General features: G+C 30.6%; 1 protein-coding gene across 2 annotated transcripts in view; it reads left to right on the forward strand.

Moving 5' to 3' along the window:
• The window catches only part of LOC111034373 (putative fatty acyl-CoA reductase CG5065), a 60,720-nt gene that overhangs the window by 12,873 nt on the left and 29,752 nt on the right, over positions 1–18,095 (forward strand). For both annotated transcript variants that reach the window (XM_022315562.1, XM_022315561.1), the window contains exons 3-4: positions 475–726; positions 9,629–9,774. In XM_022315562.1, coding sequence (XP_022171254.1) covers positions 475–726; positions 9,629–9,774 — 398 coding nt within the window. The remainder of the gene's footprint in view (positions 1–474; positions 727–9,628; positions 9,775–18,095) is intronic.

Genomic DNA, 18,095 nt, shown 5'->3' on the forward strand with positions numbered 1-18,095 from the left:
AGTACCTTTTCATTTTGAGATTTTACATTTATAAGAGCGCCGTTTAGAACTACCTATTTCATTCTTAAATATTGTTTAGAATGAAAAGTCAGTAACTGATATACCTCGGTTTTTCGTTTGTCATTAGCGTACCTATATGTCATTGCACAATCAACGAATCGATACAATTTCGAGATTGCGTTATGTGTACGACAAAAAATAATATATTAAATCACAAACCATTTTACAAAATCGTTCAAAAAATTTGAATTAAAACCTTTTCATTCCGAGACCACGTGATACAGAATTATTGTTTATTGCATTTTAATCGACGAACTGTTGTAATATAGTTATACTATCAAAAAAAAAAAAAGCCATTTAGCGTGGTATTAAAATGCGTTTAGAAACTGGCAATTTCGAACTCTCGAGGGGGAAGAGCTTTCCCGACTTGTTCAATAACATAATATCTTTCTTACTGTTGTGGGTTTTTTCCAGCTGTTCGACAAGATAAGAACGGAACATCCGGGTGTCGCGGAAAGCAAAATAATTCCCGTGTCCGGCGATTTGAGCGAAATCCGGCTGGGGATGAGTGATGACGATTACAACATGTTGGTCCGCAACGTGTCCGTCGTTTTTCACGTGGCCGCGACGGTTCGGTTTGACGAGCCTATTCGAGATGCGATCATCAAAAACGTGAGAGGAACTCGGGAAGTCGTGGGATTGGCCGCACAAATGAAAAACCTCAGGGTAAGTAAGACTTTTCCAGTGATTACCTACGTCTATACATATAATATATACTACCCCAAGTCCGCGCGTATCCGAACAGTGGCAAAGAGGGGACAAGCTCGGAAATCAAAACCAAATCCCGGATTAGTGGTCACGGAAATGTTATACTTTACGGTATACGGTCGACGGTCGTAGTTGGTAAACATAGTCTTAGACAGTTGTAGGACAAATGCTTTGCGCGTTGATACGTTTCCCTCGCGAATATCGTGTTTCTGGACTCTGTAAAAGCGCAGATAATAATACTTGATGTGTATAGATTTCAAGTGTACTTTTTGAAACTGTAGGTATGGATTTTGTTCATTTAAGACTGGCGCCAGTAAACAGGAATTATTTTCACAAATTTGGGTCAATGGAACACTAGGTATAGCATAGTCGCCACTAGAGAACGGCTATTAGGAGATGTTTTTCCTGATGTGTATTTACATTTTTTATTTTTACATCATAATTACAATTATTTAATGATACGCAACTTTAAAACAATAGGTCGAAATCAAACCATCAGGTCTGGACGTGTTTACGTCTTTTAGCAGATAACCTGGTGGTTATAATGATATATGCGCGTATCACAAAAAATACAAATACATATATATATATGGTGCGATTTCATTTTATAAATGTATATAATCGTATTATTATTACGTTAAATTACAAATATTGTGTAAAATTCATTTTTTCGTTTAAAAAAAAAAATGTTATAAAGTGGATAAGTACTGCTTTGCTGTACATTGATTGATTACCTATTATCGTAATGTATGCATGTTGGATTCGAATTAAATCATTAGCATACTGTTAAATGAATAATTTAATTGAATAATTAAACTAAAAAAATTATAAAAATCTAAAGTATCTGACTGCCTATGTAAATAGCGTTACTTTCCAGTAAACTTTTTTTTTAAAAGGTAGAAAAGTTCACGAGAAATCTTCTATTCAGTTTTTAAATGTTGCAATACAAATAAAAACAATTTACGAATTTCTAACTAATTTACAAATATTCTAAATTTTATCAAAGTTCAAACATCAGACAATCCTAAAAAAGTGAATTTACCTTTAAAAAGGACCCCTACTAACAACTTATGTGGAATCTTAGTGCATTACATTTTCAAGTTTTTTGACGATATTATATTTTTTCTTATCTGCGGGCTGGATAAAATTGGTTCACGGGCCCCGTTTGGCGACTCCTGCCTAGAATTAGGTGGTTGGTTTAGGTGCTGGCGTGAAAAAAATGATTGAAGTTGGGTTAAAAATGAAATGTGTTGCGGCTAACAAAATTTTGTCATCAAGTGCTCCGTTAACACTATAGTTTTTTGTTTATCTTTTCCAAATTGCTATTTTCCGAAGCTCGACACGAAACAGTATAGGTACATGTGCTGAATATTTATCATATATTAACGGTTTATATCCACCTTATAATAAAACTGGCACTTTAAAAAGTTCTCTAAAAGACAATTTATATTCGTCGCATCAGTCTTGTAAGATTTTAAGAATTTATTAAATTGTATAACCCATCATAATTACCTAACAGTAATATTTCCAAATAGTTTTTAATCTTTATAAGTAACTATTTGACATTTTGATTAAAAAAAAAAACTTCTCAGTATCTAGTGGCTAGTATAGGGTAGCAGCCTATAGTGACTTATAAGTCTTTTAAGTGGATGATTATTATATGGAATTCTACAGTTACCTATGACACTTTTGACGAATGTATTTCATGACCTGTATACATTTCGGGTAAACATAAATTAAACTTTTAAGGGGATTCCACAATACTAGTTTTTTTTTTTTTTTGAAATAGACCTATATGTATAATTAGAGTTCTAAAATGTCATGAAATGTGTTATTTTTAAACATTTCAATTTGATGAAAAATAAAAAATAAAATTGTAATTCAAAACTATAGTAAGCGAAATACAGTAAACAATTATACTACTTAATTAAATGTTAAGTGGAAAATGTTATAGAAATATTGCTTGCATCATACATTGTAGAAATTATATAATAATTATCCATCTTAAATTTTGTATCACCTATCTTCTCATCTACATCGTGATTAGGAATTAAATATTGATAATCACTAATCACTGATTAGTAATCAGGTATGAAATCAGTCTGACCATCTGGTGACGATATTATGAAACATAAAAAACCGACAAAGTTGAAATTATATTCTTCAATATTATAAGAATTGTGTAAATGTTTCAAGTTCGAAATACTTCAAAATGAAAATTTCATGAGAAATATTGCATACTCGTAAGTCGTAAGTCATAACTCTATGTATAGACTGCATATGCGTTGCCGCGTACAGACTTCAGTTCTACTCCGAAAATAATTTTGTAAAACATATTTGAATTTATTGTGAGGTCTATTTTGAATCTTTCGAATCAGAACTGTATAAAAATTTCAATCTGTATTTTTGATTAAATTGACATTTTTAAGAATGCGAGAATTTTTTGAAGAAAAATAAATTAAAACTGTGGCTCAGAGGATCCCAAGTCGACTTTACGACACAACAGTAATTTTTTTTTCAAAATTTTTATCGGTGTGAAACTCAAGCCTGTATGTCCTGTATATATCCGTTCAGCAAAAATCGAATTTAAATATACATCTGTGGCGCCATCTTTCCAGTAAAATGATATAAAATTCCACGATTTGTAAGTATTTACTTAATTTCTCACCAAATGACAAAACGTACGAACTTGAAAATTGGAACCATAGTTCCTCCAATGCTCTGGAATTCTAGATGTGCTTGGAAATGTATATCGAATAGCAAATTAACAGTGTTTGACGAGCAAAATATGGTCAATTTTCACAAGTGTGTCCAAGCTCAGGTCATCTTGTAAATTAGTAAGTGGCTTAATAAGTGGTGATCATTAATGACGTGAGTTTATTGCACGTAGATGCTTTTTGTCTATCTCACCGAAGGACCGAATAATTCGAGGAGACTTCTGAAAACTCATTTGAATTCTTCGGTATATTGATATGCCCACTTGAGATCTGCAATCAGGCAACATTTTAAGACATTAAATTCAAATGTCGAACAATTTCTAACACTTACAGGTGTTGGAATAAGAAATTTGAAAAAAAGTGTCCCGATAAACCTTAATAAATCCTATTAAATTCAAATCACTTATCAAAAATATAATTTTGCATTACCAGTACTGTCAGCATGATTGACGAAAAATTGGTACATACATTTTGGTTGAAATAATAATTAACTGACCCGTTTGTAATTCTCTTCACTAGCGCTTCTATAGCCACTGTCGTTACTATAAGTACCTATTAGACATTTTTTTTATTCGAGAAGAGATAACCTTCGGCATCGTGGCCGTTGGGAGATTATATTCTGTACATAATCAAATACAATAAAGGATTAAATTATGACGGCAATAATATCAGTAGTTACTATTATTGATAACCATGCATAAAAACACACACGGATAGCGTGAAATTGTCCGTGTTTGACACATTAAAACGAGCTCGTATTATTTATCAGTGATATATAAAGTGTATAAATGTTACAGCTAAAGTGTTGAATTCCGTTGTTTTATGAAATAACTAGGTAGTTCATGAATTACCTACGAATGTTGGTTAAATTATGAAATAATACTTGTAATAATTGTACTTTAACTAGTTTTTCCATAGATTCTATACAATTTCAGTTTGATATCCGTTGAAGTAAAAAATTAGTTCAAATTAAAAATATATATTAAAATATTTTATTTTACCGAATCAATTATAGTTATATTATTTATTTATTTGTTCCTGTAAGGCTATTGTGGCATTTAGAGTTGCGCAATACCACTTTTTTTTCTACAAACACATCGCTTTGTGCCACATTTTTTGGTACAAGTGCGCTTAAAAAAACCCTGACCAGTTCCCAGTGACTGCTCAGTTGCCGCAGATCTTAACGTAACACTTTTATTTGGAACATCTTCTACAGCTAACAAATTTTTTGAACATCCAGTGAACTGGGATCGAGAGTATAATCGTAATAACACTCCTGTAATTATAATGTGTAGGTAGGTATGAAATAAATAAAAAATAAAAGGACGTCGATCTTATCTGATTTGATATATGTTATATTAAATTGTTGAAAATGTTAGAACTATATTTATTTATCATGATATTTTATTATTTACAATTTGACACATTAACGAAGTGATGCCAGGGAATGAATAAAATAACTAGTTAAAATAAAAATTATATACATTACCTACAAGCTTTAGTTATTGTATAAATTGCCTAGTTATTTCATAAACTAACTGATTCAACACTTTAACGGTAACATAAATATTAAATATATATAGATACCTACGTCTTTTTGAAATGATCACTTAATTTCGAAATCATTTTATTCTTTATAATCCGCAAAGGCTTGGACATTAGAAATGTAATAATTCATCGGAAATAGTGATGTTAAGAAATAATACAATATAGTTGAATTGTCGATCGAAGCAGTCGCTCAGAAGTCTTCACATTTGACATTTTCAACTGTTATCTCTATTAAAAAAAATATCGTCGCATTATATGAACAAAAACGTACTAATGCGTATATAGTAAATCTAACTCGACATACGGTTGTACATGGGCGCAACTTGGGGGGGGAGGAGATTTGTCAAAATGGAGAACAATTTTTAAGAATACGAGGTTTTACATAGATATTATATGGATGAACAAATTATTATTACTTTGACTCGCTGTGAATTTGAAGAAAAAGGCATTATTGTAAACCGTGTATTTAAAACATAGGTTCTTTGGTAGAAATATTGAAATAGCTATACGGCAATGGATTCAATTTTGAAAGTTTTAAATTTAAATATAATTTTTTTTAATAATTTCCATCGATTAAAACTTTTTACACACATTTTATGAATTATTTTTATTTATTTAGTTCTCGTATACGCACACCGTACTTGCAAATACTTATTTTGATTTTGAATATTTTCCACTTGATATTTTTTCAAACAATTACGTATACTTCAGTGCGTTTTATATTGCGTTTTCAAGTTTTAAATGCACTTACAACGTTTTTTAGCGCATTCTTTTAGGATTCATAGTTTGTTTTTTTAGTACATTTTGCTAAAAAACCATCGCCATGAGATTCACAAAATATAAATAATAGCAGCAATAAGGTTTTCCGCTAGTGGACGGTGACCATATTTAATAAAATTATGAAGTGGTCGATAATTACTGTAATCACGATTTATGTCATCAATCGTATATTGTTAACGAAACGTGTAAGTAAGTAGGGGCACTATTACGTTCACACTTTAATTTTTGTTTAGTGTTATCAGTCGGTTTATGTTATCTGTTTTTTACCAATACCTACCAAAATGATTATACCTTAAGGCCATTGGTGCAACTACGGGGATGCAAAGTGGTCATTAGCAATCCTCATTTTTTATTTCAAACTATTATTATTTTAGTGAAATGTCGTCGGTCTTATCGTGTTCATAGGTGCCCGTGTTTAAGAGGTTTATCATAATATTGCGTACTTATATGGCGACGACCACTTGTACTACGGTATCTCACTGTTGCGATTACTGAGCATGAGTTCAAGACTTTATTTTTATCTTTATTGATAGATCTGGAGTCGAAAAACGTTTGGTCTTATCAGATAAATTAAATATTCGTTATTTATTTTTCGTCGATTTATTTATCAATGAATTATTTAAACCAGGGGTTGTGAGAGATGTTCTCCGCGAGTTTTCTTAAAAATTGTACAAGTTTATAACTCAACGTGCACCCACTGCACTCATGTTAGGCAGTACAAGTGCTCCAATCGCGATGCCTAGGTATATAGGAAATTCCAAAAATTGTAAATGAAATTCTTCAAGACAACCACAACGATAATATACTGCAAAAGATTCAACACAGTTTCGTCTATGTGGAAAAAAAACACACATCACGTTTCAATGTTATTTAAGTTTGTGTGCGTATTCGTTGTCGTTTTCTTCCAAAAATAAGATGAACCGTATTTATCCACCTTACGATTCTATCCATTATCAAAATGAGAAATTCTCACTCACTTTATTAATTTTAAATGATTAACTTATACGCATTTCTATTATTTTCTGAAAAAGAATATTGTTTTATACGTATTCGTGTGCAAAGGCGTTGAGCCGTAAACATCGAAAATGAAATGAATTTAGTAGTTGAAGACCGTGTTTTATAAAATAGAATAGAATAGAAAGAATAAAATAGAAACAGAATAGTTTTATGTGTAGTAAAACATATTTACAACTATTTTTATGACAATTTAGCAGTGAAATAACTTTAAACTGACATAATATTGTAATGTTTGTACGGATAAGAATATAATCAATATTGGATGGATAATGCGTCTTAGTAACGAGCACCCGACTATAAATTGTAGTGCTTTATTCAAAATTTGTAAAGGATGAAAGCAATTTTAGGTTATTTTGTGTTTTTTTAGGGCGTTCAAGTCCAAGTCCTAGACTTGTATTATAGTGCCAAATATTATATAATAATTTTTTAAATACTAAATCATAATTTCTTGTATATTAATATTAAGTACACTTGCTGTACCATTGAGTATTGGGATTATGTTACGTAGGTTTATCAAATAAACAAATACATAATATATCAAATATTACTATTTACTATCAATTTTGCTATGCTATTAATATTAGAAGTGTCATATATATAATATTATACGCGTACCGTAAAATATTTAAATACCTACTTTTTTGTATTTTTAATAAATTTGAAATTTCTCGGGAAAAGTATTTAAAATATGTTTCATATAGCTATTATATATATTGTATTCAAAAATATGAATACAAAATTCTTTTAAATTAGATTTTTAGCTAATGTTTTTCGACTATTTTCTTCTCAGAAATGGCTTACTATCGACGAGACGGCGATACTTATTAAACGACTATTAAATTTTATTATCGACGATAATTGAAAAAATATTTGTCGCACAATTGGAACATATTAGAGCGAAAATAATTTTTTGTATATAAATGTAAGTACCTATTTGAAAGTATTTAAAATGCTTTTTGATGCATTTGTTTATTTAAATGGGTGATAGGAAAACTAATTGAAGTATGTAAAATGTAAATACATGTCTGAAACAATTCTAAAAAGTAATTTTTAACAAATTATACACCGCAATATCTAATATGGTAATAATTAATAACATATTACGTAGGTATAAGAATACAAATCAAAGAACGTGTGTCATATCATTTCATATGAGAACCTACATAATGCTTCAAGTAAAATAAACAATTTGATATTCAAACCATTTACATATGATTTTAATATTTTTACGATTCTGGTGTGAAAAAAAATGTATGGGGAAAAATGGAAATTAACTTTCTTTTGTCTGTGAAAAAAATGAACAGTGCAGGAAAAACGCAGTATCTCATTTCTGGAGGAAAATAGTCCGCCCCCCCCCCCCCCCCGTACGTCCGTCCGTTCGAAATGACTTGGTGTAATTCGTGATTTTCTTAAAGATTGAATTCTCCGATAGTACATAACGGGAACAACGTGATTTATGCGGAAATGATTCGTTGCATAAATCGTTTGTTATCGCGAATAATGATAATTCAACAATACAACAATTGGCAGTGAATAAAATAAACGCAAATAACGATTGACGACGGTCATTAATCGTTGACGCAATAGAATAAATGCCGAAAACAATATTATCAGTGAACACGGTATAGACACTTTATACCGTTTCTATATTGTGTTTCCACGGTTACGCTTTGAGATCACTATAATGACATTATTAAATTTTATTTTTACGCTCTAGCTGGATGTACGAGACGAACATTATATTGTACTCGAAAACCTAAAATCTGCAAACAACCGGAAACAGATATTATAATAGTTATGGCTGTATAAACCGTTGTATAATAATACGTCCATAATAGGGTAACTGGGATAGTCTAAGGGTTTATTTCATCGTTGAGCGTTACAATAATATACAGTAGTGGCGGCCTATATGGGCTAATATTATTATTGTGATCGAAATCTACTTCAAATCTTTATTGTATTGTCTCGCAACGTTTTAAAATATTATATTTTTAATTACAAATCGTGAGCCTTAATAGATGAGATCATTCACAGATTATATTTAGTACGATTGGTTTGTCGAGTTTATTCAATTATTTTAAATTACTTAACTAGATAATATGATGAATGAGGTGTGCTTGCGTCGGATTCGATGATTTCACAAGATGAGACGACGAGGGCAGTCTCAAGTTATTTTCGATACACGCATGTCACTATATATATTAGTCAAACGTGATCGGTAAAAGTAAGTCACTTACTTTTCGATACGTCGATCCAGAGCAGAAATAGTCATTTTTATCATATTATTTCATAGCTATATTTATTGCGTTTTTCGATTTCATATTTGTGTGTAAACAGAGAAGAAAATTGTTTCATTTGATTTCAGAAAAATATCGAGAAAATATATTAAAAGAAGTCGCGTTCCACCTGGTAGTCCCAAGCCGTCATAAATACTCAATTCACAATTTGTGTTGTAAAATAATCATATATCAGTACCTATTTATGTAAAAAAAGAAAAATTATACGCAGGATGATAACTTTAATATTTTGACTTCATGGATAATACATGCTCGTGACGCCTCTGGACGTCCTCTATTCGACTAGTATTATATAATTCTTTGAGTACTTTTAGCATACTATTATTGTAATTCGGAATGATTCCATCGCCAGCGTAGTTGTGCACATATATATATACCTAGTTATGCCAATATTATACCATAGCTGAACATGGTTTTCTGATGTTTACCAAGTGCCTATACATTGTTGAATTATTTTCCAACGCGATCAATACAAATTGCATAATCCATTTTATGCTGCAGGTGTTTCTACACGTGTCAACGACCTACTGCAATTGTAACAGAATTTACGTGGACGAGAAAGTGTACGAATCGCCGATCAGTTGGCAGGACGCAATTTTAATCGCAGAAAATTTAAATCCAAAGTTATCTGAAACGTTAACGACAAAGTAAGTGTAATAGCCTACGATTTAATTGACAATATTTATTCCTATTGTTTGTTTTAAGAAAAAAACATAATATTCAACTATGGTAAACAGTACGTACCTGGTGCATGGTTTGTACCGCGGTCGGGGGCGACCAGTGAAATATGATGAGTAGGGCTCGGATTTTGTAGCAAATGCTTCTTTTGGGGGGAGTATGATAGAAACATAATTCTTATATATAAATACGTTTTGAATCGTTCCGATTTTAATGAAGTAAATTTTTTTTGTTTTTTTTTTTTGCTTTTTTCCACAAAACCTGCTTTTTATTGCTTTTTACCATATTTGGGTCTTTTTTCTATATTTGTATACATTTTTCTTGAAAATTTAACTTATTTATATGTATATTATACTTGAACTAAATTAATATTACCAGAAATTATAAAACCAGTGAAAAAACAAGTAATTAATGTATGACTGATAAAATAACGATGGTTATTGTGCCAAAATAGTATCTATAGTTGTATTTACGACTCAAGAAAAGTGAAAATTATTTGAATTATACCTGCGTATTTTTATAGCGCGTCCAATACTTTAGTTGACTGGTAAATATCAATCGACAATCAGTGAGGTATAGTGCTCTCTATAATCGTCAAAATGCTAAAAGTTAAAAATTAAAATTATATTAGCACCTATTAGTATGAGTTTTAATGAAAGTAACGTGACTAAATATATGGTCGTAAATTCCTTTTTTAATATTTAACGTTATGTGTAATTGAAATTTGTTTTTTTTTAGAATTAAATTTGATAAATGCTTTTTTTGCTTTTTTTGGAAACTTAAAATGCTTTTTTGAGGATTTATTTTGCTACAAAATCCGAGCCCTAATGATGAGACATACAACCGGGGAAGTTGTAGGGATCTGTAGATAATAAAATAACCGTAATCAGGAATAGATAGATGGAACTGATGAAAGGAACTCCAGTATTTTAATTAAATTACTAGGATTCGACTTCAGTGTGATTATTATGTTTTATTGCTTACTGAATACTTACAATTATAGAAATACATCCAAAGTAAACAAATTAAGTTTGACAGTAGTTTAAGTACTGTAGTAGTACCCACGGAGTTCGGTCATCATAACTGGCATAGGTGCAAATGTCGTTTGGGATTTGGGGGGAGGGATGGCTGAAGCTCTAATATAATAATATTGAATCATGAGCTCAAACAAAATGTAGGAAAGGTTAGGTTATGAAAGGTTTGAGGGGAAGGGGCTATTGGAATTTGTTCTCCCACAAATTTCAATAGCTCCCCTTAATCTTTCCTAAATGTTGTTATAAGTCTCACCAGACTTAGCTTCTAAAGCTCCCCCTCCCCCCTATTAATATGCGATAATAGTACCTCTTAGCATTACGGTGTACAGCTGACTGCTCTTCGTACGTGGTGCAGTGTATTCGAAATATAGGCGTTAGCAGGGGCATGCGCAGTTGGTGATGAGGGTGTCATAAGCTCCCATTCTTTGGCTTATTTTTGTCGTATACGATAAGACAGTGGAAGTTACTGGTATTATAGTGCTGTATAGTGTGGTCTAAGAACAGTCGAAAATGCATAATCTTAAAATGAGTTGAGCAAGACATCACTGGGCCTTACAGTCGATTGTATGTGAATAGAATATTGTATCGGTCAGCAGTTAGTTGTAACTATGTGTTTGCAATGTAAAGTTAATGATATATTATAACAAAATACAATTATTTATTGCACGTTTGAGCATGATTTTAGTATAACAGGTTTATCGCTTATCGTACATTTATCGACACCGAATTATTCAACAACGCAGGTTTTTATAGGTAATAGGTAGCAGGTAGCAGAAAAAATTGATTTTTCAATTTTTTCCTTCTACGCTCTTACTAAATATAACATATACTTTTAATTTTTAAATATTGCTTTTTTCCACAGTACATTAAAGTTCATATTTTATTTTGTATGGAAAAAATTATCAATAACGAATTCATATACCACGTTTTTACATTAAATTTACACATAGTATCTGGAGGTGTTAAAATACGGTTAGGTTTTTTTTATAGAACACCGTATTATATAAACTGTTATAACTAGCCAACTAGGTATTAGGCATTGTATAGTTATGCCTAGGGCTCGGATTTATATGCCCTGAAAATATCAAAAACATGCCCTTTCAAAAAATGCATCTATGACCTAAAAACTCTAAAAAATGCCCTAAAAATATAAAAAAATTACGTTTCAAAAAATGCATTATTTATTAAATAAATTCAAATTTAATTATTATTAAAAAATGAGGAACAAATAAAATTATAATAAAAATTATAAATTATAAACTATATTAAAATGTACAAAAAAAAATTAAAAATTAAAATTAAATTATATTTGCATAGTTTAGTTGTGTGCAATAATATCGGCTAATTGGATGGTGTGGCATAGAGATTGTAAAAACCGGAAAACCGGATGTTAAATTGGTTGAAATAGTTCAAAATGAAAATAATTTTTATTACTATACTACTATGTAGTATTTATATTTCAGTGAGGTTAATTTTTTTAGTCATAATACGACAAATAGCTCAACAATGTCCTAAAAAATTAAAAAATGCATTAAAACGGTCAAAAAATGCCCTAAAAATGATGAAATACGCTAAAAATGCAAAAAAAGCGAAAAAAAATGGCCCAAAAAATTATTGTGGTTAGATTGCGAAGTACTTGAAACATATTTATAGTTTGGAAAGCATCGCGTAAGATATCCCCCAAAAAAAAATGCAAATGCATTGAAATCCGAGCCCTAGTTATGACCAATTTTGAAATGGCTGAATACTTTCAGAAAACATTTTAAAAATGGCAATAACACAATGATTATTTTAGGGTAAACTAATATTTAATACTGATACCAATGCTGACATAGGTAGGTACCTTTTTTTTTACCGTTTAACCGACAGCAGAGGAGGCTTTGTGTGAACAATACTACTCCTCCCTGATATAGGTACCTAGGGACTAGAAACAATTTAAATTTTTGATAATAGCAATATTCATAGAATATGTCATACCATATACGTGTATAATACCTCGTATAATCTAATTTTATCCCACTGTATAGTGCAATCTCACGTCCTTCAGTAAAGTTAATTTATTAATTATTAATTAATGCAAAATTAACGAATATAAGACATCGTGATGCATATTGTCCATTGCATTGTTGCTCTCGACTGAGTGCATATTTTGGTCTTTCGAAAAACACAATATTATGCATTTCAAGGGTACGAATACATAATTACATATTCTATTTCAATCACTATTTTAAATAAGACAATTTCAGTCTTGGGTAAGTAACATATGTTTATTGTATTTGTGTGTACTTAGACATTTTTCCCGGGGACATTTGATGACTTTGTGTTCCGACTGTTCCGAGGATAAAAGATCCATGATGATGAGATTATACATAAGGAGGTTATGGTTGATTAGAAATATTGGTAATTGATATTGATCCAACAGCAAAAATAACTTGTAAAAACGGCCCAAGTTAATAAAACAATAAATACTAATTCCAATATAACTTGTCTATTGTACATTTTTGCAAAACCTATTTTAAGGGCTATTATCCTTAGTTAGGTATACATCATCATTTTCAAAAAAAATATACACTCAATAATTTACAGTAATAGAGGGGAGTTCTGGTTTGAAAAAACGGAAGTTTGTATTGTCACAGCCCACAGAACACGTCTTCTTAAGTAGTTAAAAAAATTCAATAATTTGAAAAAATTGTCTTTGCGTCTATTTAAAAATTTCGAAAATATGAATTCGAATAAATTCATTATTAAACATAATTTTGTCACCCACATTTTCTTATAGTGAAAATCATGCTTGGTGAATATAATATATACAGACTACAGAGTGTAACAAAAACATCTGACAAAAATAAATTGACACCTTCTCGTTAAACGTAAGACAACGGTTAAGAAAATGTTATGAGAAATAAACTTATAAATTCAGAAAAATAAAAAGTTATTAGGTCTAATTTGCTCCAAAAAAATGTTGTTTTTTTTAAATTGTAAAAAATAAGCTACTTGACTTAAATAAACGTTTCTGCCATCATAATTTGTCCATAACAATTATTATAAATATTCAGCACTAAAAAAAATAAATAAGCTGTCCTGATGGGACGTCTGGTATATGTTGAACATCGAAATTAATTTGTATATTGGAATATATGAATGCAAATAAAAATTATGGTTTATTAAAGGAAATAATAATATGGCGTAATTTAAAACAAAACATTCATTTTTTTTGAAGAAAAATTATTCCTTATTTTAAAGGCGTATTATGAGTTTCACGCTTGCGCTTTCCGTGGGTTATGAGCGGTAGATGTTTCACATAAAAAAAGAAAAATGTTATATTGTTGTGCATGTGTCGCAAGCGACTGTAAATTATTTTTTTTTTTAAAAAAGGTTTCAATATTGATTAGATTATTATCATTTTTCAGGTCTTTCTGTTATACTCTCCCTGGGCATAATACTTACAATGTTCGAATCGTTTATTAAACACTTAAACATTTATTGCCTGTCCGCCGGGAGACATCAGACTACTATTATGGTACCTACCTACTATTATAGCATAGACCTTATGCTATTAGTAAATTATTATTATAATAACGATAACACATTTTAAGGTACGTCCGTCGGGAGGCGGCAACTCGTATAATATTTATCGACCTTTCTGACGTTGCAGGGAGGCAACTGGTGTCCGCAATTACAATTTGACGTATGCAAATTACTGCACCGGAGCTATAAAATAAACATTTCTCCGAAATTGTCTTACGACATTTTACTCGTCACCAAAAACTATACCGAATGAAAGAATGTCATATTTGATGCCATAATCCGAATGAAAGTTTCAGAATCAAAAATATTCTTATTCATAAACTCGTGTTACCCCAAGAAGTCGACCGACCCATCAAGATATATTATATTAATTTCGAAACCTTCCAATTCGATTGAGATATAATTTCGCAACGATAATAGCTCTTATAGTCACATGATAAATCTATCGGTTTTTATATTGAAATTATTGGAAATTGATAGAACGTTATTCATTTTTTTTTTGGCTGGCGTCATCTTGTTCATGTTTTAGGTGGGTATACTGTAGCGAGTGGGTCAGATTTGTTGGCCGAACAACGGCCCACAGGCATTGCTCAGATTATAGCCCGTAGACTATATAGTTACTGTACAAACTGTATAATATAAACATTTTCTGTTGTGCGCATTAAGATTGTACAACGGTTCAATTCAAAGTATAGGTACCTAAATATTTATACTGACCAGTATTACAAGCCAATATTAAAAACATTGATACCAGAATACACAAAGGTTACCAAATTATTTTGAATTTGTACATGCGAAATATTACAGTTTATGTAATTGTGTTTGGTTGAATTGTACAAAGTGAGCATGACTAAATCATTGTTTAGTGTCTGGACGATTTGTCATTGACTTGTAACTATAAGACCGTTTCGAGCATCAGCATCCGAAGGATTTTACCGGAAAAACTTTCAGCAAAATTGTGTGGAAATTAGTCTTGTCTGCACATGTTCCGCGTACACAACTCGATTGACAACATAATTCAATAAATATTTTCGGTCACGGGAGCATTATTGCGTGTTTGATGATAATTTTCAAATAAAATTTGTTTTATTTGTTCATATTTATTTTTGAACTCATACGGACTCGTGTCTTAAGTCTTAACAGTACCTACCTATATTGTTTTTATTTTTAGATTGAGCTCAACACACGGTCACTGTGTCACAAGTACTAAAATGCATCTATACATATACATTATATTTGTATGTACCTATAATAGTTCACGGTAAAAGTTACGCTTATATTAAGTTAAATTACAATAAGGTTTTCATTAAGAAGTTAACGATGTTGATGTAAAGATGCGTAGTGTTATAATACTAGTGAGTGATGTTTCAGTGTTTATTCCTCGAGTCTTCGAAACTCTGTATGTATTTAAAAATCCACTCGACATGATTTACAAATTGGGGGGGGGGGAGAATTTATGGTCACTAGGTGATTATGGGTTATTTATTTACTTATTTATTTATGTTGTATATCAACGGGTATACTCTTTTACAAATTATATAAAGGAAACATATCAGATAAAATCTAAAAACTAAATAAATGTAGTAAAACCTAACAAAAACAGATAAAATAATATAAAACTAACTGCATTAAAAGTAATAAAAATATAAAATTATAGTTACATTATAAACATTTTTTTCCCCATATTAATCAATCAATATTTTTTAATAATAACATAGATTTAGATTTGAAAATATCAATGTGTTATAATATAATATTTCGGTGCATAGTTGTAATATACGGAGAAAATCAATTATAAATATTAAGCGATGATAAAATATTTCGTTTATTCTTGTTTATCGCATGAAAATTAGTCTATATTCACGATAAAAGAGAATAAAAAAACATTTTTAGTAACGATAATAATGTTATTTTATATTTAAAGAGCCAAAGAAAATTAATGTAGTACAATGAATGGGTGCAGTAACAAAATAACAGACAATACTTAAACACTAGTACAAAATACAGCAATAAACAATAAAATTATTTAAATGCAATATTTATTTTAGACGATTAATGTCACGGTAAACGAATCCAAAATCACGATATAGTATCATTACAACGCATTTCATTCTATTTACGGAGGTGGTGAGTAATAAAGAAATGAACGTCGTTTCTGTAGTTCAAAGGACAAAGATGGCACTTTAAAATAGTATATGCTTCCTAATGATGAGTCGATAAACTCCTACGAAATCCACGTGTAGTCTGTCAATCAAGATAGAATTAAAATATGTATTACATAGGTAACATGGGTTCGATTGAACGTTCTAAGACTTTGCAGGGTAGCACCTACTTGTACCTTAATTTATAGGTATATTTTGTTATTATGAAATACGTATGCTTGTAAACAGTGCCGCCATGGACAGGAATTGTATACGCGGGGAGTTTATTGTAATACAATACCATGTTATAGCAAATCAAGAAAAAATAAAATACCAAAATGTTACTAACTTTCCAAGTTGTAAGTGTGAACCCCTCCCCCCAGTGTCCGCGCTACTGCTTAAAATTACTGTTATTGTCTTATTGTTGATTTCTTATTTATTTTGAGTGATAATATTTCAAAATCTGTACTGTAACAATGTGCCCCTGGACTATAACAACTCACCGCACCCTGGCGTAGGCTGTTACATTTTGACTTGGTGACTTGACTAGGATTTTTTTTTAATTAAAAATTAATTTTTCTTCATTTTATCATCATAAAAAGGTACCTAGGAAGTTACTTTATACAATTGTCTTACAACGATTATGATCATAGTAAAAGAAAAATGATAAAAATTCGATAAGTCAAAAGTGTAACAACTACCCCCCCCCCCCTATACTAAATAGTAAATTTCGTGATTGGTCTACAATTAATTGAAAGTGATTAATCGTAATATTTAAAATATAATATCAAAGGGTGGAGGGGAATGCAAATGTCTATTTAAATTGCATACAATTTTGTAAAAACGAACTCATTTGTTCGTTTGAAAATGCATTCAAGTATGATGTATTTGAGATACTATATTGTTAAATATTTCAAATTTTTCTTGGGATTTCGTTAGAATTTCTCATTAGTATCAAACCCATTAAAAAACGTCGAATCATTAACTGTCGAGTGAAATCAATCGGTTATAAATTATAATAAATATCGTACTGAACGTAGTTTATTCGAAAGACAATCGTCAAATACGAATAGTTTTTTGTTTTTATTATTGAAGTAAAAACACGGAAATAAATCAAAAATCAAACATAATCGGCCGAAATGTTGGCGAAACAAAGTTTAGTGACGTGTAGATCGATGGCGAGTCAAAGAAATCTTAGAAAAATATTTTTTTTTTTTTTTTAATCAATAGGTACAATAAATTTTAGAAAATAACTAATGACCCGGGATGCTTATCTTAGGTATTTTCGACGCATAAATTATAAAGAAGATCGATAAAATGTTTATACCATTACATTAAAAATACAACAAACCAGAACGAAAGCGACGAAAAAAATATTATATTGCATAGCCCACCGGAATAATGTGCCTGTATAGGATTATAATCGAATGTCAAGATCACCGGTGACGTTAGAAAACAGGAAAATATTTCTACGGATAACTGGAATACCTCCGACACCATCATAGGACTCGTGAAATATTAGAAAAAAATTTAGTCGATCGACGCACTGTAATTTTATTTTGCAAGGCGGAAAAGTCTTGAAAAACG

This window comes from Myzus persicae, unplaced genomic scaffold (genome assembly GCF_001856785.1).
Source record: "Myzus persicae strain clone G006 unplaced genomic scaffold, MPER_G0061.0, whole genome shotgun sequence".
NCBI classification, from domain to species: Eukaryota; Metazoa; Arthropoda; class Insecta; order Hemiptera; family Aphididae; genus Myzus; species Myzus persicae.